At 30.1% G+C, this 10,051-nt stretch overlaps 1 protein-coding gene across 2 annotated transcripts in view; it reads right to left on the bottom strand.

Annotated features, from left to right (window-relative positions):
* Positions 1-2,411: 2,411 nt before the first annotated feature.
* LOC111623134 (sestrin-3-like) overlaps positions 2,412-10,051 on the bottom strand; it is a 76,381-nt gene continuing 68,741 nt past the window's right edge. For both annotated transcript variants that reach the window (XM_023365616.1, XM_023365617.1), the window contains 7 exons: positions 9,823-9,993; positions 9,565-9,747; positions 7,984-8,190; positions 6,139-6,402; positions 5,928-6,037; positions 3,838-4,063; positions 2,412-3,744 (listed from right to left, as the gene is read on the bottom strand). In XM_023365616.1, the coding sequence (XP_023221384.1) occupies positions 3,658-3,744; positions 3,838-4,063; positions 5,928-6,037; positions 6,139-6,402; positions 7,984-8,190; positions 9,565-9,747; positions 9,823-9,993 (1,248 nt within the window). In that variant the 3' untranslated portion in view covers positions 2,412-3,657. The remainder of the gene's footprint in view (positions 3,745-3,837; positions 4,064-5,927; positions 6,038-6,138; positions 6,403-7,983; positions 8,191-9,564; positions 9,748-9,822; positions 9,994-10,051) is intronic.

The raw sequence follows: 10,051 nt of genomic DNA, 5'->3' as shown, positions 1-10,051 counted from the left end.
CACAAGAAATAGAGCGCACAAAAAATATAAAACAATAAATAAAACAAAACTAAATAATGTGAAAAACTAAAACAAATCTTAAATTTTTATTAATAAAAAATATTTAATACACAATAAATTTTAGTTTTTCTAGAAAAGTTCGAACAGTTTGTTTATAAATTTAAAAAATTGAAATTTATTTTATAAAATGTCTAACAAAAGTTGTTATACAAAATAAATATTACCTTAAAATATTAATTTTCAACAAGATTGTGTCTTGTTTATAAAATCGTACTGTCTGCTGTGTTACCAGCTGAGGTATGCAAGAGTACATGTCAGGAATTGCAATATGGCGCAGAGTATTAAGTGCCAAAATCATGCGCGCATAAAAAAACCAGACTTGTATGTAGCATACTCAGAGGACCGAGAACCGAGTCAAAGTAAGATACAAAATGGCGACTCTCTCTACAAACAGGCAAACCGAAGTCAGGTGGTGAGAGTACCACCCACAGTCGTTCTAGGAACTGGACTGTGACCCTAAGACTGAACACGTAGTATTTTCTTTGTTGAATAAAATTTGTAATCTAATTTTGTAAATTTAGGAGTGCTTCAAATATGACATTAAAACAGGGTTTTATGTCGTTAGAAGTAGGTTTTTTAACATTATCTAGTATAGTAAAATCGTGAAACCGATAAAAATTTGACATTATATTAGGGTTGTCGTTACATCCGATGACGTTATAATCGGGTTAAACTGTACAGTATATTGTTTGTGCAAAATAAAAAAATAATTTTGGACGATACAATAGCCACGATTATTTTTTTCAAAAACGGGAAATTCTCGTTAGGCATCGACAAAAATTCAACCCGGGCCGACGGGTTGCAACGGAGAGAAATTTCGAAATTGGATAGGTTAATTTCATCAAAAATGCATCGTGGTCGTAGCCGGCGAAGTTTGAACGATCGCGCCCAAAAGCAGCGATACCAAAGAAGATTGGATAATGAGAACGAGACCCGTCTTGAGCGTGTCTCGAGTGATTCTGCTTAGTGTTGTCTCCGAGACATAGTCGTGTCCCAAATACAGTTTTGCCGTTTTACTTGTTTAATTTAACCTTTTTGGTTAATATTTAAATAATATCATATTTTATCAGTTTTACCAGTATTATACAGTTGTCCAACAGAAAAGTAAACTATCTTATTTACAAATCTTTTCAAAATAGACAGTTTGACCGGGCCCTAGACATTTGTCTATGCGATGATCCGGCCCTGTTACCACAATATCATTTATCTTTCGGGGAACCACATAATTTGTGCATTTTTGAGTTAAAAAAGGCAGGTTTTTCAAAGGGTGTTCATTGAAAAATGGCTATGAGGAATAGGTTATAAAATATATAAGGGAAAATTTCACACTTCGTAATAAATAACCCATTTTTAAATTCAGAATTCCACTATCTTAAATTAATATTAAAAACTAAGTAGATCCCGTTTACGACCGTTCGTTTAATTAATTAAAACAAAAACCCGCTTTGAGACTGGCTTAAGTTTTCTATAACGATTGCACGAAATGTACAGTAAAACTTGTCCAAAATGTAAACATTCCGTATGTTTCCGTTTTGAACAAGTTTCAATTTTTCTGGATGCAAGTCTCGTGTAATTTACTTTTCCTGCTGTTACTGTATATTGTATATAACAGATGGAAAGTATGGCGATCGATCAAACAATACGGCCCCAAGATTTTTACAATTTTGGACTCTGGGATCTTAAAACGTCGAGAAATGCGAAAGTTTGGATTCCCCCTCCCGTATGTGTGTAGGGCACGATTTTGTTCATCCAATTTATAGCTTAATTCCTATGCATTTTGTCGAAAATGTATGAAATTTTGTGTATTAGAGGCATTAATTCGTGGTTCGTGTGTCATCGCGAGAAGGGTCGAACTTGATGATAATCGTTAGCAGCATTTGCAAATTTTGTTTGTTTTAATATAAAGTTCGTCTCTGCCTTCAAAATCAGTATTTTTTTCCAGTTTATGAGAAGTCTTTTAAACAAAATCAACAGATGGCGCCACAGACAATTTTAACTCTTGCCGGAAAGTTACCTTACTCCTTTTCACGTCATAAAATGAGAATTGATGTCTCCAGTGTAAATTAATTAGCATAATCAGCAATTTAGTATTTTTGTGAAATACCAATTTTCAGTATTGAACTCAAGCTTGATTAGAAGATTATGATGATCAGATCTTAATAAAGTACACATTAATTTAAGATCATTTATAATATGTTTGAATGCAAATTTCCAGACAATTTCCTCCATAGTTAACTCACTATGGTAAGTTCCATGAAAATTTCAGTTTCTAGGCCAAGAATTTGAAAACTACAAGAATATTTCATAGTTTTTTATTGTGTATGTCAGAAATAATTGATACTAGTCAAAAATAAAAACAGTACACTGTTATACATCAGAACAGGTTGTACATTTTTTTTATTTCATCTGATCTATGTAAAAATGATTCGATACAAAAAATTAATGAGAAAATAAGCTCAAACTTAAACAGATCTTTACAGAGTGGGATGGGCAGTGAAACGAAACAATATTTTACTGGGTGGAATACAAACAATAAAAAGATAGATCACAGAATGGGACTAGAATGGAAACTACTCGAAGTTTGCAGTAAACGATAGGTAATCGCAACCATTTTAATAATGCGGTTCCTACCGAATAATAATACTTTGGCTGCTTTTACATATAAAGTGACTTTTGGAGATACACATGTATAACATGTCGATGCTTAAACTTTACACAACGACGAGTTTCTGATCGGCAAGTCCATGACCAAGTTAAGTGGAAACCTGCAAGAAATAATTACTGTAGAAATCGAACCGACAAATGGATTGACTGTTTGGTAATGGAATGCCCACCAGAACACTCGACTAATGTATATTATAGAGTATAAATTTTTTTGATCTATATTAGGTAACGGCAGTCCTTTTGTAAAGGAGCATCCTGCTACCGTACGAGGATGGGGAATGATTTCATAAAGCAATTGCCAACCATACTTTAGTCGCATACACTACCATATTACCATTTCCTTATTAAATGTACTAAACCCCACTCTACAATACAGTACAAAAGATGACAAATTACAAAACATTACATTTTATCATTTTCGAAATTGTAAATTCTGACAAATTTCAAATGGTTCGATCCATACGCATATAATAACCAAAAAGCAAAAAATATACAGATATATATATAATGTATATAAAATTTTTTAAAGTTATTGCTTAAAAGATTTTTTTTTATCTTTTTTTCTGTTACAAATCATGTTTCACTAATTAAAAAAAAGTTAAATACACAGGTTTGAAAGAAAAAAAAATAAAAGACAAAAAGCTACTGCAAACTGAATTGCTAATATAATTTTCTTCTATACAATGATGACCAAAGGAAAAATGTACGACTTTAAACAGATCTTACGTTTTAAGAAACCGAGTGTCTACTTACAACTTTCCAATATGCAAACTAGATTGGACGCGACATATACTACATAGTGGTCACTCGACCAATTTTTCAACAGAACCTGGTAAATCAGCCCCTTCTCTTAACTGGTCCTATTAGCAGTAATGATAGTAAATAATCGGAGCCAAAGTAATGACTATGATGGAATGGTGACACATCCCAGGATCATGTCATATAATGGGTAATGGCACGAAGCGCGTATAGTAATTCCGCTTGCATTCGAGCTTCCAACATCATTAAATTAACGTGAACCTGAATATTAGAAAAAGAAAATGAATATAGCCATTGCTCAGCACTGTTTATCAAGGCTTCATATTTATAAGTACCCTTAGTAATGACAATTACCTTTTCCGAATGTTTAAATCCTTTCATTACACTGTCATACTGAGATTTAGTTGTTCTGTTCGGATAACAACAAACAGTCTTAATGAATGTTTTCAAATTTCGCTCTAAAAGTTCATTAACTTCTCTATAATCGTAGTCATCGTGTCTGATTCCGTAGATGCATTGGATATAGTTCCATATGGCACGTCTAAACATGGATGTGTCGACATTATTTTTTACTCCCATTCTGCAAATTAAAACAATCATATTAATACTCTATATGTAATACTTTGAGAAATTTAAATTACATTACTTGTGTTGAATTTTAATCATGGATAAAAAAAATTTTACTTAATTTATAATCATCAGTATTGAAATATTTTCAGTTTATAATACAGAAAATACGTAGAAATTAAGTGATGATAAAAACTATAATCATTATTTTATTAAATTTATTATCTACCTTAGTTCTATTGGTAATTTTGCATCTATATATTGATAAGAATTAAACACTTTTCTTATGGATTTTCTCTATTCAAGATAATACAAAATTTTAAGTAGTTCTTTGAACCAACCATTCTCAACATGAGCCGAGGAGCCCCAGGGACCTCTTGGCTCATGGAGGAATGAAATAAAGAGGAGATGCAAAGGGAAATGAGTGTACAGTTCAATTTTTTTGACAGATGATACTGACAATAAGATCTAGTGGTAATCACTACAACCTCAGAATTTACATTGCTAAGTCTTATGACTAGTGTATTGTATACATAAAAAACACCTACACACACATCTTTTATGATAATCTCAGACAAATTCAGTACTATCTGAAAATGAGATCATCATCCATGAAAACTTCCCTTCAATTCAGCCCTAGTCAACAATGGAGTATACATTAATTGTATGCATCAGTAGCAGTCAAGTGTATTTGGAAAAGAAATATTTGTGGTAAGCTTGTATCTTTTTTAAATATGTATTTTATCCTTGGAGTTTTTAATTTTTACAAGAAAATTTAAAAGTTTATTTATCAATTTCTACTCTATCTCATTTCTTTGAACTTCTTTCTTTTTTGTTTTAAATTGTAAGTTTATTTCTAATATTTTAATTTTTTTCATTTATGTACCTAATACTTATATATTTTTATTTATACAGTTAGAAAACATATTAAGTTTTGATTGTTGTTTGCCTTTTTCAAAAATTCATCTGTAATTCACTAAGAAATCATAATATATATCTACATTTGTTAGATATTAATGAGAGAGAGAGAGAGAGAGAGAGAGAATATATTTTAGGGTAATATATGTTGGTTCAATATGTTAACAGATGATAAAAATAAAGAGAGAAACTAAGAGACAAGAAAAATTCAAAGGAAATCATGGCTAAAAAAATTGAGAATGGCTGCTCTAGATGAAGATAGTACCAATTAGTGAGATGTTCTGATCAAATTTTGTAACCAATCAAGGGCCTAGTCAACTATTTTCCATAATACTAAAAGTTTTGGCATCCAATGCCAATCTGAAGATGTCATGCATTCAAACATCAAACTGTAGGTAGGCATATAAGAGACTAGCATCTACTATATGCATAGTATGATCTTGAATGTGCATCGTAAATCTATTGCCACTGCATACCAAACCTTCAGTATCATCGATAGTTGAGACTAAGCCCACCTAGAACCCTTTCTTGTTCATTTGGACTACTGAAAATAATGCTTCTTTTTCCAAGATAAATTTGTTTTTTGATGAAAGCAAATGACCATGATTAGATCTTGTAACATTTAGCTATTACTTCTTAATTTTTATTTGATTAACATCAAATTAGTTATATTTCATATGATCAATATAAAAGTAATAAAATTATATAGAAAAATGATAGAGTTCATGAAATTATTTTATATAAAACTTTTCTGCTGCTAAACCTTCAGAACTTAGTAAAACAAACAGACTAAGAAAAAATAGTGTATTCTTAGATAAAATTCATTCTTCAAAATGCATAATTAATAATTTTATCATCTAGTTCTTAATGTTTGAAAAATGTGCCCTCCCATTTTCCCATTTCTTACTTTGTCTATAATTAAAAAAAAAAACACACAAACTAAACATTCATATACTTACGTATTGTAAGTAAGATTATATGCTTTTTTGAATTTCTCGTCTAGTAAGACTCCAACATCGTTATATAGTCTATTAACTAAAGAATAACCGTGATCATCCCATGAATAATCCTGAAAACAAATCATAGTACATAATTATAATTTATTAAACATTCAACAATTAAATACATATAGAATCATTAAAAATAATTTGATCTTTGATATATATATACCTGTATTCTAAAAGTGGATATTTCTGAAACCTCTCCTCTTCTTGCAAAATCTTGATATGTAAAATCAGGATCGTCCATAAACCTTGTAAGATCAGTCGTAAGCGATGAGCAATAATCTACTCCAGCGGGTAGTTCAGCATTTTGACTCTCCACACGTTCAAAACACTTCATTCTTTCTTCTTTATTTGGTTTTTGAGTCCGTTGTTCTAAGATATATCTCATCTTTTGCATGATTTCTTCGACACTACTTTCTTTTTCATAAGTCTAATGAAAATAAATAGTACACAACTTATATTGTAATTTCTTTGCATTTGTAATTTCCTGTAATTGTGTGTTTAACCTATATGTTTTAATATTTTACAAAATTTTTAAAGAATATTAATAAATAACAATTCAAGAATTAATTGTTAAAGAATTAAAACGTATGCTTTTTAACAGGAAACAGTATATTATTATGTGTGAAAAAATAGTTGAGGCATATAAATTTCTAAAAACAGAAGCAATCTTAATTAAAATTGAAGAGAAAGCATTGCCCCAATTTTAAAAAAGTTTATGTTTTTCTTTTTTTAAATCCAATATATTTTTAAACTGTTTTAAAAGGAATTTTTGGCAACCTAAAAGGAAAAGTCAGGCCATAATGGAACGTACTCCGGAACATGAGTTAATAAAAAGATGACTGTCAAAACAGACTGTTTTCAATTTTAATTAATGTAAAAATACCATCCAAATTTTACAAAAAAAAAATAAATAAATAAATAAAAAAACTGGCTAAAAATAAAGCTAAACTCTTAAATTAGCCAATTTGTAAAAGGGTATATTGTAACACTTCATGCCACACATTTAAACTGTAACGTAATTATACTTGAGTGTTGTGACGTTACCAACGATGACTTTTAGAATATAAATGAGTTCACAAGCACTTATGATAGCTTTATGCTATCATTATCAGGCAAATATTGAATACAACTGTTTTCAAATTCTGAGCTTTCAAACAGCTTATGAAATTAAACAAAAAATGTGGATGGAATACTAACATGAATTTGAAATAGAATTTCGCCTTGATGATGCTATTGAACTCATTTATATTCTATGTCACAATTGGTAATGCCACAACACTCAAGTGTAATTAATTACATTAGGAGTGTATTGTATTTTATAATCACTTATATATAGTTATTGAAGAGCATTTCCAGAAATGCCATTTGTTAAGCTTATTTAACTAACTGAAATTAAAGCAATGCATTCACAGATCTCAATTTCTGAACATAGTCTAGTATTATAGAAATTTTGAGAAAAACATTCAACAGAATATTTATCATTCAATGTATACTTCATGAATCAGTATTTGTGAATCACAAAATGGGATTAGTCAGGAATAATGTTGCTTGTATTGATGTTTTATGTAAACACATGCTGATTGATACTAGCATTTTATCACATGCTTCTCTGCATAGACAGATCCTAATCATTAAAATCTAAAGAAATGATAGTTTGAGTTTTGTTAGTTGCTACTTTTTCTTCACAGTCATACAACATTGAAAGAAACTGCATAAGTAAACTGGTAATAAATTATTTCCCCTTAACACTTTTAAAGATTTAACACTTTTGGAACATAGATTTTATAATGTATCAGAATTAAATTTCATAAATTTTAACTGTGTTCCACAAACATATGAATTTTAATGAAAATGAATGCTTTGGATATTGATACTAAAGACATCAGCCTTTAAAAATAATATTGCAAAAAAATATTTAAAATTAAACTAAATGAAAAATAATTTTAGGAAGAGAGCAGTTCTACTTTGTTTTTGAATACAGCAAACCAATCAAGACAGGATAACTTACAACATGTGAATTTTCACATCCATCAACTTCTATTGCACCATTGTCGCTGATATTTATTGGCTGGAATGTATGACCTTCTTCTTGATCAATTTCGGCACTCACGCCTGATCCAAAGATAAAACTGCACAGGGAGTGGAAATGAGCTAATATAACTATGGCATGAACCACTTCAGATAATGACCAATTATCTTTTCCTTTGGTTAATTTCTGAAAAATTTTAAACTCATGTTAAATAGAATTCAAAAAACAATATAGAAGTATTTGTAAGAAAATAAATTTGAATTAAATAAGACATTAAAATTGCAGTCTTTCAAATTTTCTATTTAAAAATATTATTTAAGAACTAAGAACAGAATCATGTCATAACTCAAATTTTACACTTTATTATCCAATTTGCAAATAAATTTACTAAGAACTCTTAATGTCTAAACAATTATTTTTCCATTGCACTTACTGGCATAAATGTTATTCATATTCAATAACTACTATATTACTGAGTGTACTGTACATCATATGCTCTATGCTCAAATTTTAATTCAATCATTTATCTTTTTCTATAAAATCTGCAACTACATTTAATTAAAAAATGTCACAGGAATAACAACAAGTTATAGAAATCATGGTCTTTCGTGATCTATTCCAACTGGTGTAGATTATTCAGACAACAGAATCTACAATTTAAAATGCAAATTATTAAATTTGCAAATGATCTTGCACTGTTAAATGAGGAGCTGATCTACTAAAATTTATAATATCTATAAAGTTAACAGAGATGAAATACTGAAATCATTTCTTATACACACACAAAAACAAAGCCTGAATTATAGAAATAAATAGTCAACTATTATGCTAAAACTTCACTACATAAATGTAGACTAAATGACTGTCTTCTTGTATTAAATTTAATGATTTCAAATAAATTGAGAGTAATCTGGAAGATTAGATCAATCCAGAGCTGACTCAATCCCATCGCTTCTGCTTATGAAGTGTTGCCAATTGACTTCTGTCTAATCCCGACTTCGAGACCAATTAATGAGAATGTTACTAGTCATTCACCATACCTTTAGCCCAAATTTTACACAGTAGAGTCCCGAAAACTCGGCACTCGATAACCCGGCAGTCTGGATAACTCAGCCACACCCTGGCAGGACAAAAAACCCCTAGTTAATTTTCATTAAAGACAACTTTATGCTTCAAAGCATTTTTCTGAAATCTGTCTTATCAGGTAAATTACTGTACGCTGTGTATTCATTAACTTTCATTTTTATGTAGTAAAGGCTCTATGCCTTCATAAAGTATGTACTTTTCTTTTGTTTAGGGGTATTTGGGCAGTTTATTCTCTGTTGTATTCTTAAGCAAACAATACCTACAAGTACAGTACAGTATTTTCCGAGGAAACACTCTTACTTATTTTTTTTAACCCCATTCCCGATAACCCAGCATTTTCACAAACTCGGCCACCCTTTGGTCCACATTAGGCCGAGTTTTTGGGTCTCTACTGTATTTATATAGTTCTAACTTGATAATCCAGCATTATTATTTAATAATTTTTTAAAAAACCCTATCTCAACTATTATTTACCTCTATATGTGTTCTGTTGATGAGCCATGGCTGATGAGCCAATATTTTATTTATTTCTGCTAAATCTTTAAGTTTCTGTGGTATGTAGTCCAAACCTTGTAACCATCTTTCGTTACCTTGTTGAAGGAGAAATTCTTGTTTTTGCAAATTAACTAAAGTGGTACAACGATGCCTCGCTGCAGCCTTAAAACAAATCATTGTTTAGATTAAACCAAAAAACATCTTTAAACCATTAGAAAAAAGTATAATTATACATACCATAATTGCAATATAATGCCTATAATCATATGGCAACGGGCCATCTCCTTTTAAAATAAAGTGTTGCGTTCTGAGAAATAATTCCAGATAATGTGGATGATGGCCTATAACTTGTGTAATGTGATCTAGTCTATTATTCTGGAGAAAAGCTTCGATGAACAACAGCTGTATCTGTAAAAAAATAATTAAAAACTTTTAATTTAGACTAAACAAAAATTATGTTAAATTT

Source organism: Centruroides sculpturatus, unplaced genomic scaffold, assembly GCF_000671375.1.
Source record: "Centruroides sculpturatus isolate CEXI.00-Female unplaced genomic scaffold, Cexi_2.0 scaffold136, whole genome shotgun sequence".
Classification (NCBI taxonomy): domain Eukaryota; kingdom Metazoa; phylum Arthropoda; class Arachnida; order Scorpiones; family Buthidae; genus Centruroides; species Centruroides sculpturatus.
Note: the sequence above shows the minus strand (reverse complement) of the source record. Positions and strands in the feature narration are given on the sequence as shown.